Source organism: Limulus polyphemus, unplaced genomic scaffold (assembly GCF_000517525.1).
Source record: "Limulus polyphemus unplaced genomic scaffold, Limulus_polyphemus-2.1.2 Scaffold2626, whole genome shotgun sequence".
NCBI lineage: Eukaryota > Metazoa > Arthropoda > Merostomata > Xiphosura > Limulidae > Limulus > Limulus polyphemus.
This window is the reverse complement of record NW_013668236.1, coordinates 78430-106333: the sequence shown is the minus strand read 5'-3', so window position 1 is coordinate 106333 and position 27904 is coordinate 78430. Positions and strand designations below refer to the sequence as shown.

Genomic DNA, 27904 nt, shown 5'->3' with positions numbered 1-27904 from the left:
AAGCAGTTGTAAATAGAAGAGATAATTGTTTGCTTTACTTCTTTATTTACAGTTCTATGATTTCAAAAAAATATATTTAAGAATGTATTTTAAACAGAAATAATGTACATACAAGACAGGTCACTTCATAAAGACCAGTTATATATTACTGGATATGGTAACACGAGTGCATGTGCGCTGTATCATTGTAACTTCTGTATTGTTAGCCAGGAATGGCTGGAAGGTCAATATAATTTAAAAACCTGATCTTTTGTGTATGAAAACCTTGTAATGTTTACCAATAACCTGCAAAAGTGTATACATTATCAAAGACCACAGTATAATTACTCTCATGGATACTTTTATGGTTACGAGCTGGGTGGATTCCACCCAGCCCATAATGGAAAGGTTAACATACTATTGGCTTTCTTACACTGCAACAGTACAATTGATCCTGACTTCAATATTCCTGGGAATGAAAGTACATTCCCACAAAATGTTTTTACTTTGGTTTAGTATGTTAAAATGTCAGAGTATTTTAATGTAGTCCATCCTTGCATACATATTTTGCTGATGTAGACTTTTCTGGTAAAGGTATGCATTTCTATGGCAGTTAATACAACAAAGCATTTCATTTACTCTCCAACAGAAACTTCTAGATCCTTTATCTAAAAGTATACGTATTTTCATGTATAGAACTTGAAGTTTTTAAATTTTACATAATTCTACTTAAAACAATAACTTAAATAAAAGTTGTTGTTACCTTATAATATAATATTTGCTAAATTCTGTCATGGTATCCTGATTAATATACAAGTTATTTGTTTACAAATTTAATATGTTTGCTTAAGACATTAGTTTTACAGCTTAACAGCTTGTGATCTTGAAGAGCTAAATAGCTGAGTTAATGAACAGTTTTCATAGTTTTTTAAAATGTAAAAACATACACATGGACTGTTATATATGTTAAATACTTTTTCGTTAATTTCAAGCTTCCGTCCCTCTTACCCGAGCCTTCATCAGTCAACAATGTACTGTGCTGTTTTCATGTTAAGTCTTGTTCAGTCTTTCTTCATAATGATTTCTAATCAAATGAGGCTTCTGAAATAGTTGAGCTTTGTCAATTGAAAGGATTTCTAAATATCCTTTTATATAAAGCTTTAATCAGTTTAACATACCATATCTGTTCCATATACAGGAGAAGTCATTTTAATCTCCCAGTAGTGCTGATTAGATGCCATTGCCTGATTCCCTCTAACTGCTGCTGTTCCACAACTGTATTCGCTATGAAACCTAACTTCTCTGTTCCCATTTTGAAGGTTAGTGTTGACTGACCGTTGATTATGGTCCCAAACCCAGTCAAAATCTGAAATATCAAACTTATTTTATGAATAACATACATAAAATTCAATACTTTCAAATCTTATCTAAATGTGAAACTCAACTGAAGTGTGTTGTATTAAAAATTAAGATGAGCATAGATCTATAATATTCATAAAAAAATTAATATACAGTTTTGAGCAAAATATTTTCTTCAGGTGTATAACACTGAACTAAACTGATTACGATAGTTGTGTTGTACGAAACACTTCATCTTTTCAAAAATAATCCTATTGCTCCAAATGACAGAACATAACATATGTGTTAAGAATAAAGAAAAAAAGTTAAGGGAACACATCACTTAGTAAAAAAAAATAATTCTGACAATTACAAACTAAAAAGAATAATTAATCTTCAACGCATATTATTTATGAAAATTAATTTTTTAAAACATTTTTAAAAATCATATGGAAATGATAAAAAGTACAGCCTACAAAAAAGTAGTTAGAAATATTAGAAAACACTCCATATGCTAAAAATAATCAATTCCTAAAATTTTATACTTTCCTTTGTCATTCGCTTGTACATTGTATATTTTCATTAACTTACAAATGAAACAGGCCATTGTGCTCTGGCATTATGAGCTTGTCAGGTCAAAAAGTGTATGTTTGTGAGATTAGCACTGCAACAGGCCTGGATACTTTAAAATACAAGTTAGTGAAATCAAACCAGCAAAAGACAATAGTGCTATGGGGTATGTTTTATCAGCATATTTTTACAATAACTTCAAGATTTTAAATTATGTACAAAACTATGATATAGTACATAACATGTAAAGCTAATATATAACCCTGCGTATGCTTTTCAAAGAAACAAACATTAGTTTTTAGGTATATTTAAATTTATGTTTTGTTTTACTATGACAGAACAAAGATTTTATTATTTTCTACATTCAACTTCATTCTGCAAATACTTTTTTTTAAGTTTAAAACTGAAACCTAATTATTATTTGATTAGCTACTCCTATTGCTACAGACTAGATTTACTGAATTCACAGCTTATCAGTGCTACTTAAAAGAGTAAATAAATGAATAGAATATGCCTCATATACAATAATGGAATGTAAACAGTGTGTTTGGTTTACATGTACAGTCATTTACTCACCACTTATAACCTAAGATACTATACATCTAAACCAAACAAACAGTTTATTATTATGTTCAACTCAAAACAAAGCTGTTGTTCAAGCTACAATTACTTTAACTGTGCCTGTAGTTTGTTCTTTGAAAGATACTTTCTCCCACAAAAAAACTAAAGAATGATATTACATCAACACCTAATTCTACCTCTTAACCTCTTTATTGCAAGACACTAATTAGTTTCAGCTGCTAATTTGCTGCCATCTTCAGGACAATTTTCTTCGGTCATAATGGCCAGGATTCAATCCTGGTGTTCTTGTTAAAAAGGTTAGCATGTTATCTGCTCATCTGAACCCACCCTAATAAAACTTGAATCGACTAACTGTTCAAATGGTTTCAAAAGGGGTATCCAGGTTTTGCTGACTTCTATCCCACACACATACATAATTTGAATTAAGTGTTAGCAAAGTGGTAAAAGTTAACATTTTTCTACACTTAAAATGTACTTCTAATATATACTTACCTCCTCACAAACAACTTTTCTTAACTTATACTGCCCTCTATATGTACACATTTTTGCTTGCAACTAGACCTGATACTCCCACCTACCCTCTAGTGTAATTACGAGACAACTTTTCTCAACTTATACTGCCCTCTATATGTGCAAATTTTTGCTTGCCACCTATCCTTGATACTTCCCCACCTACCCTCTAGTGTAATCACAAACAGCTTTTCTCAACTTATACTGCCCTCTATATGTGAAAATTTTTGCTTGCCGCCTATCCTTGATACTTCCCCACCTACCCTCTAGTGTAATCACAAACAGCTTTTCTCAACTTATACTGCCTTCTATATGTGCAAATTTTTGCTTGCCACTTGCCTTGCCACTCCCCCACCTACACTCTAGTGTAATCACATGCTATCATGCAAATGATCATGCAGCAACCCTCCACCAATAGGAGCGTGACACAACTCTAATTATCACTAGTGTCTTCTTTTCTATGCAGTCTGCCGTAATCACTTCGAGATTGGGTAGTACATACAAAACTTACACTGGAAGTGAGGAGGTCGGGTGGGAAATGCGAGAGGAGGTAAATATCTATCGGAAATACATTTTTAGTGTAGAATAATGTTAACTTTTGATATGATATCTTACCTCTTCTCAGAAATAGCTAGAATACCACATTAAATTGGTGGAGGGACCAGTGAGAAGATTATTCCCCTTTAGAAAGCACCCAAATAAAAACCATGCACTTTGTGCATAAACTGAAGGCAACACTTCCATGGGAGATCGCATTACTTCTGAGCCAGGTATATTCTTTGCCCACATGAAAATTTGTTGCAAGAAGGACAAAATCACAGGACGAATGCCCCCACATCATCATGTGAGCATATTCAACACAACCATCATCATCATATCCCTGGGGGATGCAAGGAAGGTGGACAGTGAAGTGGGGATGCATCTCCAGTCCTACACCAGGAGGCTTGAGGAATGTATTGTCCAATCCATAGGAGGAGGAGAGTACCCCGGCCACACACACGTGAAATTAAAAGATCACAGGTGTAGGGTGCACCGGACGGTAAGTGGGAGATCGACCTCAACCAACACTAGGTGGACTGTGATAGAGAAATCCAGCCCACGGTAAGAAAAAGAGTTCTCTACTTTTCACCTTGGTTATGGAAACTGGTAGGGAAGATGAGCTTCCATATCAATGATCTGCATCATTGTGTGTGCACATACAACACAACAATCACCATATCTGCCGAGAACCGACATCTGGGGGACAGTAGGAAGGTAGACAGCAAAGTGAGGGTCCATCACTAGTCAGCATTGGCAATGTATTGTCCAGTCTGCAGTAGGGGTTGTGTACCCAGCCACACATATGTGAGAACTTATATGGCTGGTCCAGCTCCAACCATCACTATAGCCACAGGGAACTGACATCTGGGAGACAATAAAAAGCAACGGTGCCTCAGCTGGACGATTGAACCGGATGTTGGCAGTGAGCATTGTCCCTTATCTGATGGTATCTGGAATTGTACATCAGGTTCGCAGTAGGATGAGTGTTAATGCCATCTACACCGGCAGAACACCACTTCCTTACTCTTAACTGAGTGGGACTGAGCACACTTACGAGGAAGCCTCTATGGTTTACCACCCCAATGGCTAGGAACTGGTAAGTGGCAAGGACTTCCATACTCCACTAGAAGAAGAGGATAAACAGCACACTGGACAATCCAGAGGAACGCTAAATCAGAGACAGTGCACTGGTAGACCACAACACCTTATTTTGAAAACAAAAACAGACCGATCCAGTGTACAGTCTAGGGTGAATGTCTTTATGAGGCAAAATACTGCAAGGAATACCTACAAGCAGTTTTTTGGACAGTGGGCATATTTTACACACAGTTCATACAGTGTGGATTTAAGAATAAATATACTTGGTCAGGTAACACTCACCACAAAGCTGGATCCTAAGATGTGAAAAAGGGCCCATGCAAAGAAAATGTAGAAAAAAAAGATCACTTACCTACTCGGAGTGAAATTGAGGAGCACAAAATAGTGATGGAAGACGATAATCTGTAAAACAGGAAATGTCCAGGTGGTGAAGATAATTATCAGTGAAGGTATGTGGAGTGGTCCACATACTGGCACGAATGACATCCACCAATGGAAGATGGAAATGAGCAGCCTGGGACATGGTAAGGCAATGGGTTTTATGTGAAAAGACATGGAAAAGATGACAAACATCCGGTGAAAAGGAAGAATAAGTCAGGTTTAAAAAGTAGGCATATCGATCCCATAAGGGGAATAGGAGAAAGGTCACAGGAACCACGGAAAGAAACAGCATGCACCATACAACAGAGGAGAGCCCTGACCAGACAAAGAGGGCAAGCTCAGTCAGAAAGGTCATAAAGGTGTGATATAGAAGGAAAGGAGATGAGTGTTAAGGCAGAATTAACCTCCCGTACCATCAAAGGTATGAGCAAGAAAGAACGATCGGGGAAAAGGACTACATAGGAACAGTGAAATAAAGTGTGGTGGACATCAATAGTGAAAATGTCTGACCAATGACATCCATCCACCACCAGAAGAAAAACTAGATACTGACCCACCAGCCCATCACTGAGAAAAGCTGGTGAGGAATCATAGGAAATGGGAAACAAAGAAAAATTATATGATACCACCTGAATGATGAAGTTGACTAAGAGTGAAGTAGAACTTTGAGGCATAGGCAGGAGGAGGAAACGGGCTATACAAAACCTCATCCCCATGTTCAGGCATACCTGCCCATGGCATGAGAGAACAATCATCAGGTGACACAGAAGATTGCATAAAGGTAGCCAATTCCCTTCAAACCAAAGCCATTACTTTCTGAGTCAATAAAACGTGCCCTGATGTCCTTGAAGTAGTGGGAAGATCACTAATTTTAATCACAGCAGTAGTGATATTTGTGATGTGAAATTACAAGATCATGATGAGTGGATCTGACTAGGAAAAATGAGAATTAAAGCCCCCCAAAAGCAATTCCAAAACAGTGAAAACTCGAGAAAACATGGTTTGAAAAAACCTGAAAAAAAAAAAGAAGGGAATTTAATATTTGAAACTCGAGCAACTATTCAATGAAAACAATCAGTAGGTAAGAACAAGTGAAAACCCATCCTAGTAGTATGACTAGGAAAAATGAGAATTAAAGCTCCAAAAGCAATTCCAAAACAATGAAAACTTGAAAAAAACATGGTTTGGAAAACCTGAAAAAAAAAGGACTTTAATATTTGCAACTTGAGCAACTGTTCAATGAAAACTCATCCTAGCAGTATGACTGACAATCAAGAAGTGATTTTACAGTCTGCATGGAAGAAAGAACTCTAGTAATGATAGGAGTTGTGTCGCACTCCTATTGGTGTTGGGTTGCTGCATGATCATTTGCATGATAGCATGAAGATGCCTCATGTAAATACATGTGAGGGAAGGTAGGAGTATCAAGGCTAGTGGCGAGCAAAAAGTTGCACATACAGAGGGTAGTATAAGTCGAGAAAAGCTATTTGTGAAAGGAGGTAAGATATTGTACCAGAATAACATATTTCCAGGTTTTGCCACACTGAATAAAATTCCTGTGGCAAGACTTGACAAAAATGCCATAAGAGGAATCCAAAAGATTTATAATTAGTTAGTTCTGAGCTTATATGGCTATCCAAACATAAAAATGTGCTTTCTTAATCAATTACACAGTTTTGTAAGTAATTGGTATAATGTTAAATTGAAATGCATCACTGGTTTGTGACAGGACATAAGGGTGTTGATTCAATCCACTATAGAACGTCTCATTTTGCATTTGCAGGCCGCATCAGTTGTTGCTAAAGGTTGAAAAACATGCTTAATGCTTTAATGAGTTTTAAACTTATAACTGGTTAGGCTATATTTGATATGTTAATATACAATCATTACTTAATAAATTAGATATACTTACTTTATATTCTATCATGTGAAGATATAACAAATCATGCAATATCAACCATAATTCTGGGTGAGAATGTAGAGACCAACAGAGCAGAGAGCTAAGAGAACAGCTACATACGTTCTTATATTTGAACTGGAACTTACCATTCTAATTCAAGTAATGTATAACATATATCACTATTCTTTTAAGTACCAGTATATACTAGCCTAAACATCTTAGGTTTCCATATGTTATTCGTAGAAGTGTTTGACCATTATTCAGGCTGAAAGTCAACTTATCATCATCCCCGAATTTTTACAACTTTTTATTTTTTCATTGTTTTCACGTTATATTAGCACAAACTACTTCCTCACAACTGACTGTACACCGCAAATGGTACTTTTTCATGTTTGTCAAGGTATCCAGATTGCTCCTCTTTTCCAAGTTATACTTTTTAATTTCATACTTAAGCAAGAGTTGGAAATAGATGATATATTCCTAATACTATATGGATCCCACTTTCTACCAAAAGGCATATACTACAATTCACAATCTGCAGTTTGTATCTTAGTTTAAACCCTATTGGCTTAGGTGCCTGTGCTAGTCATCTATAACAGGAAATCCCAAACTTTTTTTGCTGAAGATCACAAAATATTTTAGAAACCTTGTATGAGGACTTCCAATCATTACTTTCATCAATTTCAGAGAAGTTTAAAAGAGGACATTTCCACTTCTACTAAGACCCCTCTGACACTATCTTGTGGAATCCAGTTTAGGCACCATTGGTCTGTGAGATTTTGGTGCATAATCACATTTATAAATTTAACAAAAATAATTCTAAACATACTTAACTCTTTTTGCAATAAAAGTATTACAGTGATGTATTATATATACAATACAGTAGTTGAGGAATTAAATTAATGAATACATTTTGTAGAAAATTTAAAACATTTGGTTTTCAAAACTGTTCATGTCTTTGAATTGTAAAAAGTATATTTAAGATTTTTTTAAATTTGCTTATGGTCCCTAGACTTCATTCCAAAGTGTATTACACATTTCTTGGACATAGTAGCCATTACAGAAGAAGATTTGATTTTTTTCAACCCTATTTGCCCCTCAGTGGTACTTTTGAAGGCTTATAATGCTAAAAACTAGGTTTCAATACCTGTGGTGTGCACACCACAGAAAGGCAATTGTGTAGCTTTGTGCTTAATAACATACAAAACTCATTTTGGGCAAAAATAGAAAAGTTGTTTCATTATAGTACATTAGTGATTTAGGAAAAGGCCCCAAAAATTAACTTATAGTTTTAGTGCAAAAAACTTTTATATAAAAATGTTTCATTGCACCTTTTTGTTCATATAAAAACATTGTTTCAAAGAAATCATATTGAAATTTTAAAAACAAAAGTAATAAATATTAAGCCAAAATTATAACTTTTTTTAACAACAGAAAATGTGTACCAAGTTAATCTTTAATATATATTTAGCAATTTTACAGAAACATCACTTTCTGTAAAGCATTTTAAAGTTGAATCAACTGGGTGAGAAAAACGAATGAAACTACTGTTTTACTGTTGTTTTAAGTATTTTAGCACGATTGAACTTTTGTATGTTTTGAAATTTAACAGGCAAAACTTGACCCCTTTTGAATACAATATAGAAGGAATAGTTACTTTACAAAAAAAGGAACATGCTTAGCAGCGACAACTTGAACAGTTGAGGCATTACAACATCTCATAAATGTTTGCACTACACACAGACTTGTTTCATTGCTTTAACTTGTGGGAGGAGATATACCCGATTTTTCATTTTGTGAAAAATCCTTCAGTTAACATATCTATTAACATACCTGTATCATCTTCTCCACAAGTACATTCTACATTTTGGTCTTTCTCTTTGTAACAGTCACAGTATGACTCTCCCAAGACAGGATCAGATGATAGAAACGATCTTGGTAAAAATGGTAGAGAAAAGCATAATCCTAATTCTCTAGATCTTGTTTGCAGTTCAATTGGAACTGGATTCAAGTTTCCTTGATTCTGATTGGCTTCATTACTAGTAGCATTTCTATTAGTTGGCCTCATTTCTCCCCAATGCCTACAAACATTAATAAATAAAAACTTAAATTACATAAAAAACTAAAGATTAACAGGCTTTGCAATCAATTATCCATCTATATTCTGAAATTATTACAACATTTGATAATTAGAATGATATATATAATGCTCAAGGAAACAGCTTTATGTTTAAAATAATTTTATCTTATAGTGGAAATCTATTTCTAAATAGCTCATCTTCAGCTTTTTAAATCTTGATGCTGATAAGGAAACAATGTGATGAAAATAAAATGTTAAGTCTGGAGAGTACTATGACCTTTACACCAAAGGCATCACCAAATGGAAATTGTGGCAATATCTAAAACTCATCTTAAGATATTTGAAATATTATGTTAACAAGAAAGATCACGTGTACAAGCCAATACATTAATGTAACTGGAGTGAGACCTGAAGAGTGTGAAATGTTATAAGATTCAAAACAGTCTTTTTGAGACTCCCTCAAGATTCAGTATACGTGAGATAACAAATAGCCTTGACAACAGTAAAAATAAAAGCATTCCACTACACAACAATCAATCAGGATCAGTAAGTGCAAGCAACAAAATAGGTGAGAAACAGTGATCACCTTCTTTCACAGCCAAAGATTTAAGGTCGTTGAAGCTAAAAGGCTCAGAAGAAGTCTTTGAACAAGAAAACTGGGGGTTTAAGACAGCTCTGTGATCACCTATGAAAGAAGCTCATAAACCATAATAGTGAAACAATACGTAAGGAATAAGCAATTTTTTTAGGAGTCAGGATTAAACAACATATTTTATGTCTAATGCACTAGCTATGGAAAGTAGCCCAGTAAGATTAACAGACAGCCAGAGAAATGTATGAGCAAGAATGGGCTCACAATTAAGTCAACCAGGAAGAGAATCTAGTCTCTTGGAGATATAAAAACCCAAACAACATCAAGCCATAAAGTTGTAGCCATAAGCAATGTTGTGGGAAATGGACAACTGAGGTTGATACAGATGCTCTCAAGATGGTAAACAAACTGGTTTCTCATGAGAAGTCTAACATATAGGGTCAGCTAAAATAGTATGATGAGGAAAACCCAGCACTTAAAATACCTGAACTTCGAAGAATGAGAAAAGGTTAACCACAAAAGAAGACTATAAGGTGAAAAATTGATCCTCATTAAGAGAATCACAAGAATGAAAATGGTAAATACTTAATAAATACTCAGAATAAAAAAAAAGTCTCAAAATGAAATAAATTCATAGTGTGCAGTACAGAACACTGATGATGGGTCAGAATGGTAGACCACATAGAAAACCCCTTCCACACACATACACACAAATAAAAATGATCTGAAGATCAACATTTTGAGAAATAATAGTAGCAGAGAAAGTTTATTAACATTTAATTGGTTTCTAAAAGTATCATCTATGACCAGGAGAGGAAAAATATAAAAATTCAAGAACAGAATCATCCAATATAACATTAGTACCCTTGGGCAAAATAATTAGTTTTTATGGAATTAGGGTTAGCTGACATGTTCTGCTCTTCACACAATAAAGTAGAATAGGCCTAAATGAAACATGCTTTTTTCAATCATCATCATGAGAAAAGGGAGGATATTTCATTGTTAAGCATCCATATGAGCATAAAAAATGCCATGTACACAAAAACAGATACATTGGAATTAAGGGCATAAATATGTTGATTGATAAAGGTTGACAATACAACCATTGGATCTTCTTGCATGTTAGAGGTAGACTACATGAAAAAAGCCACCAAAGTAGTTGTAGAATTTCCTATATTGATAGAAGTATTTGCAACAGAGTTAATGTTAACTTCACAATTCACAGCATGATTATCCCCATGAAATTATGAATTATATTGTTCCCTGGTAGGTGTTCAGGGCATCCCCATGTGAAGTCAGAGATGTATGGTCCCCCTTTATCCAAATCTTTGATTCTTTCTTTTCCTTTATTTCTGGTAGGTCAAAGGAACTTCTCAACCCGAGGGGCAAACTTCAATTAGAGATACAAATTCATGATATGGCATAGTGCTTCAAACAAAACCTAGCAGCATCTGGAATTGTACATCAGGTCAGCAATAGGAAGGGCATCACACCATCTACACGACACTAATCTTTATCAGGTGATCTCCAACCAAAACCAGAGCCACCAGGAATGTCCATCCGGAGGATGCTGGAAGGAGAAATGCCACAGTAAGAGGAAACAAGAGGAATTCTACATCAGGTCCATGGTAGGAAGTGTGATATGTCAGCAACACCTGCAGAATGCCACCACCCTGCTCTCAACTGAATGGTATAATTCATCACTCAGGAGGACAGGTCTCCATGGTACACCGCCCTTGTGGATAGGAACTGGCAAGTGGTAAGAACTGCCATACGCCACTAGGAGAAGGGAAGGAAATGTGGAATTGTCCATCAGGTACATGTTAGGAAAAGTCTCAACACTATGGAACATCATAGTGGGCAGCAATCTCTATCTGGTTTACTCATATTAGTCCATGAGTGTACGGTCCAGGACGAACATATTTATGAAGCAAAAAACCACTAGAGAGAGCTACTAGCAGTCCTACAGAACAAACCATCTCTATGGTGTGCATAACCCAATCCTGCAATAGAACTGTTTAAGCATAGATGACAATAGAAAAGACACACACAACCAACACCTGGCAGCATCTAGAATTATACATCAGATCCACGGTAGGAAAGGCTACAACGTAATTGACACTGAGCATGGTCACAGGATGGAAAGTACAGATTTTCAATAAAAAAATAGTTGGTCAGGCACCAATTGGCACAATACACAAGCCCAAACGGCCCCTGAAAAAGTAAGAAAAGTGGAAAAAGCAACCTTTCACAATTACAAAACACAAAAATTTAATTAAATAGTAAAGAATGACTAAGTCTATAGTATAAAGGAAAACACTGACAAATCTCCAAGCAAAAACCAGCACATCTGTACAGTACTTCTGCCAAATCAAGAAATGATTAACAAGTGCAAATGTGAAGAGGACACTGGTTACAATAGAAATTGTGTGATGCTCCTATTGGTGGAGAGCTGCTGCATGATCATATGCATGTGGATATGCACAAGTGTTGAAAATTTGCACTGATAGAGGGCAGTATTAAAATAGAAATTTTTTGTGAGAAGAGGTAAGGAATTATGGGGCTGCTACAGATATGGAGCAAAAAAGTAAAATGGCTGAATGAGATTTAAAATCCAATGCCAACATCAAATGACTACTTTTAACAGACTGCCAACAGATGATGTCTCTACACAGAAATGATATTACTACTTTATATTATGTGTATGTATATTAGGTTCTTAATTAATTATGAGCAGTGTTATGGTAATATTTAATGGTGTGTTAAACCAAAAACAAGTAAAACTTTTGTGGGACATCCACACACTGCTAAGTTGTTTTTGTAAAGATAAAAATCTGAAAAATTCTTTTTATTAACCCTCAAATTATCATTAGATATCTAAAGACAATCCTAATAATCATACAAGTCAGAAATATTTCAACAATTCATGAGGTGGAAAACAGCCTAATGATGAACAATACCACCACAGAAGTGACAATAACGACATACTTTTTGGGTGTTTCCCAATATCCACATTTCATCTTCAGCAAATTACTACAACAAAAAAATTATAATTACAATTAATCACTGGAATTTTAAACAAAAGCATATGTATTACAGAAAGAGGTATAAGTATAGAGGGGAGTGTAAAATCAGGTGACTGAAACTTGGAAAGAATACAGACCCACACTAAATGAATTTGTAAAAGTATTTATATAGCCAAGTGAGAAAAAATTAATTACAATAGGCCAACTTAAAAATTGAGTAATTATTAACTCTTTTAACATGGGCTCAATCCCAGAGACCAACTATGTGACCATTTTTACTTGTATATAGTTTTAATATTATAACTTTTAATACAGTATGTGCACTTTCACAAAATTTGGCAGACTTTTAGTAAACATAACATGTTGTTTGTACAAAAAAAAAATCAGTTTTTATTGAAGTATTTTTGCTTCAAGTTTGTCTGTGAATGAATTGAATATATTTTTACTACTCCAAGAGCAAAGTGATTTTTACGTAAAAATTAAAAATACTTCTCATTGTCTCAAAAATCTCAACCTTCATTTTCGTAATCACTAAAACCTCCTTCGTAAATATGAAACTTTTTTTAATAGCGAAACTATATTTCATCTGTTATTACCTATACCCTAATAGTATATTTTATTCTTCAGTCAGTAGACAAATCAAAGTATAATGAAAAAAAAGCTGTAAAATCATAAATAAAATGAGCAGCTTTGCCCTGTTTTCTTGATTATTGTTCATAAGATTTTAAAGTACTTCTCTTGAGAGTTTTAACTGCTAAGCATTTTGCATTTATTTTCTACGTGTATTTTACTGTCTACAACCGAAGTAGAAATCCACTGAAAATGAAGCAACAAATCGCCGACTGTGTCAGTGGACAGTTTACATGACACAGTGATACGATACCTTCAAAAGCAACAAAGCACGCATGAAGGGATAGCCAACTTGACCCCTGATCCGAGAACAGGATGTGTAATGTATTGGATTATATATCTTACAGTGTTTACTAGGAAATATAACTTTAGTAATCACATAGCACTTAGAATCTGTGAAAACGTTTATGCCAACAACAGGATTTGGAATTTATCGGCTTATGTATGTATGTATCCTAAGTGTTTTAGAACAAGTATTTTCCACAGCAATAAGACTGCACTTTGAATCCGTCAAAATATTTATTATTTGGTTCGGTGCCAATACAATTCTTGGAATATTGGTAATTCTTCTGAGGTGTTAGAAATTTAGCAATACACTGTATAGGTGTACAAAGATCTTATTAGTACACAGAGTTGTGAAATCCTGCTTCTCTTTCAGCAAACTTATTCATCCACCAATACACATTCAGGTTTCAAATCTGGTTATTGTTTTGCAAGCATTCAAATTTAGTCAAGCACTCTGACTTTGGCAACTTCTCTATACTTTGTTGGAAGACGTAGACAAATTGGAACCAAGCAAATACATTCTACCTGAAGCATATTTCTTGCTACTTACTTTATACCTAGAAGTAAGTAATTATTGCTTATAATACATCTGGAATCTCTGTTCAATAGTTTTAGTATACAGATGTTGACCAAAATACATCGTAGCTGTTTCTGTATTTTAACAAAAAAGTTACTGCTCTGAAATCTATATACACATCATAAAATATATATACATGTAAAGAACTAATACACGTCATATAATACATATAATAATGTTACACAGCAGAGAATACATGATGCAAAATATAATATGCACGTAATGTTTTTTCTCCTTGAAATGGAAGCTAAAAAAGAACTTAAAGTAAAATTCACTGAAATGAAAAAGAAAAAAAGTTCTAAACAATGAGGAGATGCAGTTTTTACAGCATACATCTTTCTCTTCCAATGAAAGTGGCAGTCTGAGGAAGCTGATGCTTCAATTGCTATGCCCTTGAGGGAATCAGTCAATAAAACAAGATGGCTTCAGGTAGAACCAGCTCTTCTTGGTTCTGTCTTACGGACAGATCAAGAAGTAGCTTCAAGATCTTTATCAGATGAAGATGTACAGGAACCACCCAAATAAGCTGCACCACCGCCACAGAAAAGTGGCAGAGCTAGAAAGGGAAGGGGTAGAGCTGCATTGTGTATTAGGACTACCCCTGCATCCAGACTGGTCACTTCGTTTAATAAAATTATTCAATTCTTTTAACTTTTATTTACTGCAGAAACACTAAATATCATTGTAAATGAAACAAACCAGTTGGAAAACCACAGGTGCCAGCAAGAAGGTGGACCACCGAAAAAAAAAAGTAAAATGGACCAATATTACACATTGTGAACTCTTAGCATATTTAGGTTTAACTTTAACAATGGGACTAAAGCCTTATCCTTCTCTTTTTGACTACTGGTCTACCTATCTTCCTTTCCATAATCCTTGGTTTACTAACATCTTCTCTAGGGACAGGTTTCTAGCTATCCACACCTACTTACATTTCAATAACAATACCAATGTTCTTCCTAGAACTAACCCTAACTATAATAAACTTTTTAAGGTTAGACCCATCATAGACCATCTACTAAACTCTTTTGTTTCCCACTACTCTCCTAACAGAGAACTAACTATAGATGAACAGATGTTGGGCACAAAATGTGGAATTGGTTTCCTCCAATATCTGCAAAACAAACCTGTCAAGTGGGGAATCAAGTTATGGGTCCTGGCAGAAACTGTGAATGGATACTATGTGAAGTTTAAAATCTACATAGGCAAACAGGGACGAATGACAGCTAAAGGTTTAGCAGACAATGTTGTGATGGAACTGATATACAAATAAAACAGACTAGGACAGTGGGTTTTCATGGACAACTTTTACACTTCCTGTCATTTATTTGACAAACTACTGACTATGGGAACCTATGCTTGTGGGACATGCAGAAAAGACGGACTGTATTTCCCACAGCAACTGGTTTCTACAAACCTACAGAAAGGGGAAGCACATTTTTATAAATGTGAAACTCCGACAGCTGTGAAGTGGACTGACAAATGAGACATTTATGCACTTTCAACTTTACACTCTAATACTATAACAACTGTGACAAGCAAAGGGAGGAATGCCGAGGTTACAAGACCTCAGTTAATTGTAGACTACAAAAAGTTTATGGAAGAGGTGGATCTGAATGACCAACATATAAGTTAGTATACTACTGGATGAAGGGCAATAAAATGGTATAAAAAAACTGTGTTTTTCAACTTTTGGACTCGACAGTTGTAAATGCTTACATTTTGTACAAACAATAAACCAATCAGCCAGCATTATCCCAGAAGGCCTTCAGAATGGACCTGGTCACAGCTCTTATTAAGCCTCTACTTCAAAGCAGACCAGGTCCTTCTGGTATACCACTTTCAAGAACTGTACAGGACTCATCACCTCTGAGACTCCCTCTTGGCAGGCACTTCCCAACAACTGTTGATAGAAGTCACAGGAAGAGATGCAGACTGTGCCTCCCAGAAAATAAAGTAACAATCAAATGTAAACTATGTAATGAATTTCTCTGTATGCTTTATCTGTATCTGCTCTCTTACTTTGTTCACATTTTTTCTCTCTAAATATTTTAATGTTTGTATTTCAAAGTACAACAATGGTTACTTTTACACTAAATTTTGACTGAAATATTTTGTAAAGTTTTCTTTTGTTATTCATACAGTTGCGATGCTACCTTTCATGTGTCAAAATCAGTTTAGAATGTCTAAAATGTTTGTAGTAAAATACCTATGTAAACTTACATTAATTGATACAATTTTTCCTATGCACAACATTAAGTATGTTTTTTTTCCCATTGTCGATCCTTTCATTCTGGTTGTTCCTTTTATTACGTGTCAAAATTTGTGTAGATTTTGTTATGTTAGAATGTGTATAACTTGATATTAATTCATGCAATTTGTATGTGCATTATTCATTTTAGAGAAGTATATCATTTGTGCATAACTTATTCTGTAGACTTCTGTAGAGTATTGTATCTTACTAAAATGTTATGAATAAACCTTTTTTTAGGTTTTCTAGCTGCTAGTGTTGCATAATTTGTTTTTTACTTTAATTTAGATAATTAGAAGAAGAATACAAATCTCTAACTGTAATAGTAATACTAGTACTTTATTAAGTATAGGGAAACTTTAGCTACCATACATAACATACGTATTTATATATATTGTTATTATTTATTCACAAAAGCTCAAATTTTAGTTATTTTTCTTATAACCTACAAGAATAAAGAAAATGTACTTCAAAAAACAAAGATTTCGAGTACTTACGGTGGTTACGAGACTTTGTGCTTGAGCTTCGCACATGCTAAGCTTTACCATAAGCCTCGTTTATTCTTCCGAATGGAGGGTGTAGAGTTATTAATTTTTTTTAGCTTCAAATATACATATAAAATAATAACAAAAATATCAACTTATTATATTAGTGCACACAAAACACTTGTAATTTATTTGGGCATCTAAACAAGCTTCATGTGAGTTTTAAAAAATCCTGTTTCTCTTCAGAGCAACAACATAGTCATCACACTTCAACAGTTCAGGTGAAATTATGATTTTCTCCTTCAAGCCATTTACAAATGGCTATAAGACTTACGTACGCAAGGAACTGCTTTTTCTATTGGTTATAAACTCTTAGAAAAATAAAAGTAGGTGGGACAAGATAAGAGGATTTGAAAGACTGGAGTAGTAGGTGGAGCCAAACTACTAGATTGGCTAAATATACTTATATCTCAGCAAATCAAAGAGGTAGGAGGTTCTTATTTTTAATTATAGCTTGTCCATATCTCCAATTTGAGTTTGTAATACATTAACTACTGCACATGTTGGGTGGTAGGCATAATTAATTACAAACTGAACAATAACACAACAGGAAGTGTTATGTGACATGCAAAAAATATTTTTTCTTTATATTTCCTTTTAAATTAAGAAATTAAAACATATAACATTAAAGTTTGAAATATAACTTTCATTTTGATGTGAATTCCTTTGACATAAGTAGTAGCAAAGCTATTTAATAAAATTTTGAAAATAGCTCTAAAATGTCATGACATGCACCCTTTAACCTGCCTGTAGTGAAATGGTTAAAGCTGGGGAGATCTTGTTTAGTAAGTAAACTTCTTTAATGAGCAATTCCATGTCTGTTAGGTCTATAGCTAAAACTTTAGTCAATTAAGGAGATTTTATGTCCAGCAGTCTGCCCGTTTGTGTGGATAGTGTTCATGAATATGTATAGTTGAACGGTGTTTGGTTTTGCCAATGTAGGTAAGCTTTGTAGCTACATAAATGAGTAAATGATTCCTGAATGATATAGTACCAATGAAGTATTTATAGATAAAAGGTTTTATCCAATAAGCTGATTTAAAGATGATTCTCAATTGGTTTTGTATGTAGTACTTATGTAACAATTTGGCAAGTTGACTTTTAAGATCTTAGCTCTGTTTATCTAAGTAAGGCAGGGCTCGACAAGTTATCTTAGCATCTAGGAGCCAGCCCAAAAATTAAGGTGCCAGAGGAATTTTTCAGCTTTCAGGGTTTTATATTAATGACTACCAAAAACAATTCACATTCCACCATTGAATGGTATAACAGTCACCAGTACCCCTCTGCTGATAACTACCTTATATTAAATAAAAGTATTTTATCATTAAAAGTTACAGTTTAAATGCTGAAAGCTGGCAAAGCATTAAAAGCCAGTAGGCCAATAAATGTTAATCATTGACAAATTACAAGGAATGTAGAAAAAAAAACATCTGTAGTTTATATGATTTTATTTTGTAATTATCTTCAATGAACAACTGCTTAGAAACAGTTTTTAAAACCACAATGCCAGCAAACCTCCACTGCAGGGGCTTAATGTTGCAAGTCTAACCATATGTGAACCAAATATTTCACACGTGAATGACAAAATTTTTTGTGAGTGAACAAAGAAATCTTTTCATGAAATGATCATGTTTCTGAATTATTAATAACACAAATAAGGACACCATTAATAGTAAATGGTAACGAAACAAGTTATTTTAAGGGTTAAACACGTATAAAACTAACAATCAGATTATGCAAATCAAATAAAAAATACTACCAGCAATATTTATATATAGCCCAAAATTAGGCTGATTCTGAACTCTTCAATCTCCTATACAAAACATATTCACTCAGCTGATATAAAATATACTGTTCTCAAATACTAAAATGCCAGAATATGAAAACAAATAAATGCACTCGTGAAAATAGTAACAGTATACGGCAAAAAAAAATGGAGTTGTAAGAAGAAGAAAAACAAAAACTCATAAATTTTTTACCTATAACTTCTTTATTTTTCTCTGTGAATAACTTCAAAGATTAAGATAAATAACTAAATCTGGCTGTGCATGTGTACACTGCTTGAGAAAGTGCTAAGAAAGAAGTATAAGTAGGTGTCAATATTACAAACCCAGTTTCCACTTCTAAATTCTAAAGTGTATTTAATATTTTGCATGGAGTAATGTTTAGTTACTTTAACACTGTATTAATCTAATTAATAAAACATTTATTTTAATCAAAATGTGATTCAAAACCAGAGCTGTCAAACCATGTGTAGTTTTTTTATATTATCGTGTGTTTTAGTATCAGAGGGGGTAGTGAAGTTTATCTTGAACCACTATTGTGGTTCATAATAGGGATTGCAAGGAATTTCACAAAACCTAACAGAATATTTGGGCAAAAAGCACCTTAAACAGTAAAAATTCAGTTCAAACACTTTAAAACCTTTACTATTAACTGCTATGGCTATACAAATATACAAATCCAAAAAAAAAAAAGCACATGTTAGATTTACAAGGAAAAGAAAATCCACTCAAAACTACCCGTTAGTAATTCTTATTATCATTCTCTTGCTAGCCTACAACAGAAACGACTTGGTATATTACACCTAAAACTTTTGTAGAATAATAAATAAGGTACTGAAAAGGTCATAGAGGTATTGAAAAATCAATTTGTTTCATCTATATTTTACATATGCTAAAAAACATCATAATTCTAATGTAAATGGTGCTATCATTACCCCTTGAAGTTGGCTTTTGTACAAATATCTGATATTCCTTTAAAAAGTATAAGTACAGGGTGAAACAGGAATTACCAGCCAATAATAGATTAACATTAGATGACTGTAACATGTATATACTCAATGCTTCGTACACTATACAGTTGGTGTTTTTAGGGAGCCAACCCCTGTATTATGTATAAAGTGCAGAAGTTAAACAAATCAATACACAATATTAAATTTTATTACACACACATTCGTAAAATAATTATTTTAAAAGACACAAAGATTTATACATACATGTTTTATTTGAGAAGGCTGCTTTCCTCCTGGTAAAATTTTTACGCACTTAGTGGGGGTTGTATCTTAGTCTAGGTATATATTTGTCCGTTGCTATGCATTATATATATAGAGAATTTAGTTACACAGAAACTATATATGCTCACTATATTCTCAAACAAATCTCTGTGTCAATCTACAGCTGCAGCTTAACATTTTACTTCTCAAACTAATGAGATCAAATAGCCAATAGCTATAGTAAACCATCATGAACAATAAAGCTATCAACTAACTATGTTTATTATCATTACAATGTATAAAATTAGCTAACATATCAAATAATCCTTTGGACTGGAATGGGTTGTCAACATATTTGGTGAATGCAATAAATTTAAAAGAGTTTAAGGGAAGGCTTGATAAGACAAATATTCAAATGATAAGGGCTGGCTAGATGGGCTCAATAGGTCTCTTGTTGTCTTTAAATTCTATGTCTTCTCATTTAAGAAAATTTCTTTAGCTTTCAAACATATCTAATTAAAAACATAAACACTTTCATTTGGATTACAAAGTTTCATATGATGTGAAGAGTATAATTCGTCTTGTATCCAATCATATTTAAACTTTCTTTATACACATTTCTTAAGCTGTGTTTCATCAGAAATTTGTCAAACCACTTAATACGATATCATAAAAGGGTAGAAATCAAGACCAGTACAAAAATTAAGAAGAAAAAACAAGGGATACACTGGAAAATCAAGAAATGGATAATATACTCTCTAAGAGTAATAGGTTCTTGGCAAAAATAATTGTTCTTTGGGATGAGGGAAAAGATTCTAAAACACTGATAAGTGCATTGTTTACAGACTTTAAACTTCTCAAACTTCTTCAGGAAGTACACTAAATAAATGTTAGAAAATAACAAAATTGACTTCAAAATTTCTGGAGAAAAAAAAATTAATAGCCAGAGGAAACCCTGTCTTCAGGTATAATAATTTAGGTTTAAGTTACTTTATTTAATCCCAAGGTGTTGTACACATAGCAGTACAAAACCCTAAACATGCTTAAAATATTATAAATAATTTTTCTTGGGTTTCTTCCTAAAAATTTTCATAAGACTACTGTACTAAAATTCTCTTGATGAAAATAAATACATTACTTCCTGAATTGTTTTCTGAGCATAAAACAGCACTTGTAGCACCCTAGGAAGAAAGTCACAACAGTTTTAAACAAAATAGTAGCTAGGAAGAAAGTGTAGTTTTAATGATTTTTAGCCAGTCACTGGTACTCAAACTTGGTTGTCATGGTATGGTATAACTGCTTATATCTCAGCTTCTAGAAGGTTTATTGCATGTAACAGTAGGGGGTGTCACACAAGTCAAGGTAAGTGGGTTTTGTAAGTGTAAAAGATCAGATATAATTTGATTTAACCCGATCACCACCAACTTCTAACTTTCTGCGTAGACTTGAATTCAAAATTTTAATGAACTACTATTTTATGAATGTTTAAGATTGGCATCATATCATACATTATAGTTCAAATTTTTGTTAATTTTTTAATTTGAAAATAAATATTAAAACAAAATTCCTAAATATCTATTTTTGTGCATGTCACGTGGTATGTTGAATGCAGCTTTGGTTCAAATTGGATGTATTAAGTCTGATTACAAAGTCTAAAGTTTCTTATGAAAAAAAAACTCAAATTACTGATACTGACAAGCTAGCATATAAAATAAGAACCTCCTATATTTTCTATTTACCAAAATACCACTATATTTAGTGAATAAAACACGGTGGCCCAGTTGACCTCTTCCACTTTTGGAAATACTTATTTAGGTCCACCCACCCAGCTCAGAATTTCCCCCACGTGGTTTTCTCAGCCTTCGCAAGGTGAATATTTGCCAACAATGGTATTTTTGTTTCAAAGCTCATAGAGAACGGGTAAGACGAAATGGTGATAAATAAAATGATATTTTTATAAACCAAAATACAGCTTAATAAGCCTGATAAATTACAGTGGAATTCTGTAGTATTGGTATAGCAATTTATAATTTTTTATTTCGAAAAACCTAAAAAAATTATTTTGTTTTACATCCTTTTTGTGCGAAATTTGACAAGGCTAAGCATGCAAGTTATGGCAAATGAGTACAAACCTTGCCACTAGATTCATTACCCCTGGAACATGACAAGCAAGGAGAACAATCTGGTGTTTGTGTGCCCTAAGAAAAAAATCAACTGTTCGAAAACAAAGAGATTTGTAGTGAGTATCCCCTTGCTTTGAAAAGGATGAAACTATTGAAGAATTATCTCAATGAAGCAACAAATCGAGACCCCCAAGTCGTAGCACATTGAACTGCTAAAAGCTCTAAGAGACTGATGTGGAGAAAAGCTTTCTCTACAGTCCAAAGTTCCTTAATTCCATATTGGCTATACAAACACCCTAGCTTTAGAGAAGCATCTGTGAACAGATGTATCTCTGGCCATGGATGTAGTAGAGGGACATCTACAGTTGAGTTGTCCCTGTTCAAACACCAATTTAGATCCAGCACACTGGAATCAAGACAGTTTCTCTAGGCAATCTAGCACATCTGTGTAAATGCTCCACTGGTCCCATAACAACCACTGAAAGCCCTCATGTGGGCTTGATCTAAAGGAATGAGGGATTCCAAGGATGCCCACATCCCCAAAAGAGATTGAACTGTGCATGCTGGTGGAGAAGAACCACCTGTTCCATTGCCTGAAATAGTAGAGAGGAGAAGGTTGGGCCCAGCTGAGTCTGGAATGGAAAACACCTCTAAATGTAAAAGATACTGTGTGGGAATAAGAATAGACTACTCCTTTTTGATAAGACACCCATCTCTTTTTGCTTATGATACCAGAAATCGAGTATGTAGTTTGCCAAATGGCAGGAAGGGGCAAGAGGAAGTCAGACATCCATGTAATGGTGAATATATGGATGTAAAAGGATCTTTGCCAACTGGTATGAGAGACAGAGGATGAGGGGACATGAACTGAAAGCCCAATTCCCTCCTGAGAAGTTGAATGACTCACTGATCTGTGGTGAATGTCTCCCATACAGACATAAACCCCCTGAGAAGAAACCCCAAAGGACCTGACCCCATAAGGTAGACACCAACACCAAAATCTGCATCCCCCCATTGAGAAGGATCCCCACTGGTAAGGTCAAAGTCATCCTTGTGTTTAACTGGATCGTGGTGCTGAAGCAGGAGGTCTGGAAACATGAATATGAGATGCAGTAAACCATCCTGTAGAAGAACTTTGGGACAGTCGAGAAGCCAGTGTAGAAAAGAAGAATGGAGACAGGCCCAATCTACTCTAGATTCCATGGGTTATGGAATTCCCACTAAATACACTGAGAAAAGGAGCTTCTCTTAGATCCCTAAGGTCCAATGCAGGATGGTGAATTCCCTTCAGTAAGGTATCTCTCTCCGAAAGATCTCAGCAACAAACCAACCAAGATACCAAGGAGAGAGCAGAAGTCTATAACTTAACGAAAGTGGAAGTCAATAAATGATTAAATTCCTCTGAAATTTGAGAAGGGAATCTATGATAGGCCTTAGACAACAGTTGTAAGTATGATAAAAAAAAAGAAAACTATTGGTAAGTGACAAATAAATTTTGGAAAACTAATACTAAGATGAACAGAGGCATCTTGTCTAGAGCCCAACTAGGAAGTAAAGAGTCTAACCACCCCTGAGAGTCCAAATATGAGTTTACCAAGTGATGTAAAGCCAAGGCATACTGATTCAATAAACAAGCAGGATAAGGTATGACAACACCCTCCTTCAAATGATCTGCAAATCTCCTTGTATGCACTGCAAAGTCTTCCAAAGGTGGAAGGACCAGGTAATCTGATGAACTAGTTTCCCCCAATAAAGAAGGTAAAGATTCATAAGCTACAGGGTAAATACTCAAAACATGGTGTCCATCTGAGGTTTTTGAGTAGTTGTCTAATCAAAGGAAGGTGCAGGAAAAATACAGTCTAAATTCTCACTAATCTGCCCATGATCTCCCACATGCCCTGCCTCAGAGCCAACAGGAGAAAAAACATCAGACTACATGTAAAACTCTACCCATCTGCGTATAAGGAACTGTATCTCCTCCTACTATGGTTATCCTTATTTTTGACAGACTTATACTTAAAACTATTATCTAATATGTTACACTATAAAACTCCTTTTTCCAAACACCTTATTACCCTAGCTATCATACCAATTTCTTTATTCCTAATTTCTCAAGCTACCTTCCAATTGTGAACGTTTTAAATTATCTTTAGTAAATATAAGTGTAGTTTCCCCAAACTTCTTATTACCTAAACAGCTTAAGTGGAGCCCAATTCTAGCATATAATGCTTCCTACTCTAAAATTATCCCACATATCTAACAATCCCATCAGTTGCACTTAACTGATAATTTTTCATTTAAGCCCTGGATTCTGCAAAATAATTCATTTCTGCATCTAATCTGAAGGAGCATTGTCAAAATGATGACAACTCTATTTCTATTCCTAAACCACTGAGTGAAGAATTTTCTATACTTCTTAAGCAACTCTTCTGATTTATAATTTCCAACATAATTTGCTCCTACATGCATTATGAAAAGAGAATGTTTCTTGGTACCAGCAACTAAACTATAATCACACACTATATAATATCCTATACTTTAGTGCTTTGCAATTTATTGAATTCTGTTTTTATTTTATGGTTTTGTTTACCATTCATTATTCCTTTTGCGGTTTAGTTTAGCTGTGAATTTTGATACAAATTAAAGTGTTAGATCACCTTCTAGCTGATCATGTTGGTTTTGAGTATGTATGTATTATGAAACTAACATAAGTTCCCCTAGTGGTGATGTACAAATATTAATGTTATGAAAAATTATATAAATTTATGGTAATAGCTAGTCACATGAAATGTAATCTCGTGGTCTATCACTCAATAAAAATCCTTCCTTAAGCTTAAACAAGTTAATTCACAAGATATAATTAAAACGTATTATTGCTGATTGTCACTCAATCTTCTGGTTATTTAAATTTGGAATACTGTTTTTTTTAGAACTAGATTTTTTCTTCTTCTGGTTCTTTTCCTCATTCCTTTACTTATTGAAATAATTATTAACACTGATATTTATGTGTATTGTTCATTAATGTTGGAACCAAGTCTTGACCAGGCACATGTTTATTAACTGTTTTGGTAAGTGATAAACTTTGTATTCCAATTGTTTGAAAGTTTCATTTTGGATTTCTGTGGTTGTAGCAGCTGTTTGTTGTAGTCTGTTATGATAAACTGTGAACACACATCAAAGAATATCCTATACTTTAGAACTGTATTCTTCTTTAATATACACAATATATTTGTTTCATCATCTAAATGCATTAGTGAATGTCCATACAGTTGTCAACAAAGAAACCAGCCACGCTAAAATATAAACCATCAAATCCATAAAACTATCTAACAGTAACCAACATTGCCCATAACATCATAATCTAAAAAATCATTCCACAAGTTAATAACTAATTACCACGGAAAATATTTTGTCTGATAAAGAGCTTGGATTTCTGGTTACCTTAACTTCAATTTCTTTTAGCATTGTGGATTTCTTCTTTGACCTTTAATTTTCCAACAAACTTATCACTTGCAGTTATCTAAGTTCCCCACTATTTCAAACACATGAATCACATCAAAAATGAGGTCTTTCCAAATTTCCACACCCTAAATGCATCACTTAAAATTTATCGATCTTCAAACTCATTGTCAATAACCTAACCAACTCAGCAACTTTCTAAATCCTAAAGGATTAAAAATTTATAGGCAATTTTTTTTTAAACAATCGGTTTTACCCAACAATTTAATATTAAGAACAGGAGCCAAATTTCTGTTGTACTGAAGATACAACCAATTTGCAGGACAGCCAGCCCAAATTTCATTAGTTTTCAGGGTAAATCAATACTTTTCATTGAATTTTGTACACTCAACCCTACCCAAATGTCTACAAACATGCACAGATATAAGTATCTTTCTGCTATAACTCTAGAATAGAAACTTAAGTCTCTGCACTACTGTTCATTGTTTCATGATTAGAGACATGGCAGTAATATATTCCTTAACATTTCCAAAAATACTCGTTATTAGATAATAGAATTTATCTGAGTTATTAACCTTTTTAAGTGATTTTTACAACTTGTTTAGTAATACCTAACTGTGCCTCCATCAATATTAAAAAACTGTTAAGACTTCAAATATGAACTGAAAATGAAAACATACTTTTATTTTCAAAAGCTCAACTCGAAGCAATATACACTGCTCAGTAATCACGATTTGCACCACATCTCATTTTCAATTTCTGAGGCTCATCCACAATAAAGGGTCAATATGTTTCTGGTGCGATTATTAAAAACATTGAAATGAACTATTTTACAATTTAACACATATTATTAATACTAATACATAATACAACAAATTGAAGATTACAAATAAAAAACCTAAAATTTCTAAAATTTAATTTCATATGACTGACGATAACATTTTCTCGCAATTTAATCTGTACAGTAAAGTGCATAATATCTTTATAAATATCATAGTACTGTCTGTTGTATGTCCTAGTATTTACTTTCACAGGGTGTGGATGGATCTTCACCAAAACTAGTATGTAGGTTCATTAAGTCCATGTGAGGGTACATACAAATTTTCAGTTTTTATGGGCGTTTTTTAACACTACGTTGCCCCCTGTAAATGGATCTTCACCAAATTTGGTATGGAGGTTCATTAGGTCCATGGGGAGATACATACTAAATTGGGGTTTCATAACTTGTGTTTTGTAGTTTTTATGGACGTTTTTGTGTTTCTAACAATTACATACAAGGGAAGTATCTTCTCATGTCCTAAGATAACCTTTCATTAATCATGAATTTACATAACTTCCATCCAGGGGATGGATACTCCAGCTAGTTAGTAATAATGTTAGTAATAGTAATACTTTAAAATATAATAATATTAATAGAACAGTTAGTACTAATAATCACTTGAATCAGCACACTGTAACAGTAACAGTAAGAATTAGTAATATCAGTAGGCCTACAGTACATATTAATTTTATAATACTTTATAGTTTACTAGAATACTATTATTAACTAATCTAGTTATTTACTGTTGATTAGGACTACTTAAAGTTTTAATAGTACTTTAGTACTCACCCAAAATGTCCTCTTCTTCTTCTAAAATTTCTAGTAACTGGTGGAGAGTTTTCTTCATCCCTTCCTTCTGACATTATCTATTTATTTAAAAATTCTCTAGCTTAGGACCTATATCGTATATTCGCTCAATTAAGTATATTATACTTTATTATTAATTTATATATTTAAAGCTGTTGCGCAACTTGCTCGCGTAACACACCTTACCTTAGGCTTAAGTTAAAATAACGGACCTCATTCAGGCTTGTGAAACAAATTATAATACGCCATCTATCTATCTATATACATATATATATGTATATATACATATGAATGAATAAGAACCTTATAACTTCAGAACTTCTTGAACTTAGGTGTTTTTCTATCATATATATATATATCTTTCTCAACAGTAGTAAATATCATCAAAAACAAAAGTATTTCAAAAGTATTTATTTATTTTTGTACTTAAAGCAAAGCTACTAAGGCTATCTGCCACCGTCTCTAATTTTAAACTACTTACTAGACGGAAGGCTAGTTAGCAGTACTCTACCACCCATATTGAATGACTGACTGTCACTTTTATAACGTATGAGGAATATTTTATGGGATTCTAGCCCAGTTCGCAAGCTCCGAAAAACAGAGCTCTACCAAAGAACCAACCCGTGCCGCTCTACAACTGAAAGAGTATAAAGTTTTGAAAATATATGGTAGTATTAAGCAAATATCTTTCTATAATATTGTTACGACAGCGGAAGTCACGTGACCCGTGGTAACACGTGATGAGTTTCTAGAAGTATTCACGTAAGAAACGATATGAACGCTTTTGTTTATATGAGACCGGTAAGAAGTGACGGC

The 27904-nt window shown here is 33.8% G+C and overlaps 1 protein-coding gene across 2 annotated transcripts in view; it reads right to left on the bottom strand.

Moving 5' to 3' along the window:
• LOC106467475 overlaps window positions 1–27286 on the bottom strand; it is a 31771-nt gene extending 4485 nt beyond the window's left edge. Inside the window, exons 1-3 of one of the 2 annotated variants that reach the window (XM_013927834.2) lie at window positions 27071–27286; window positions 8732–8979; window positions 1158–1345 (exon numbers count right to left, since the gene is read on the bottom strand). In XM_013927834.2, the coding sequence (XP_013783288.1) occupies window positions 1158–1345; window positions 8732–8979; window positions 27071–27144 (510 nt within the window). In that variant the 5' untranslated portion in view covers window positions 27145–27286. The remainder of the gene's footprint in view (window positions 1–1157; window positions 1346–8731; window positions 8980–27070) is intronic. The other variant, XM_022395667.1, reaches the window with a different exon arrangement.
• Window positions 27287–27904: the final 618 nt, after the last annotated feature.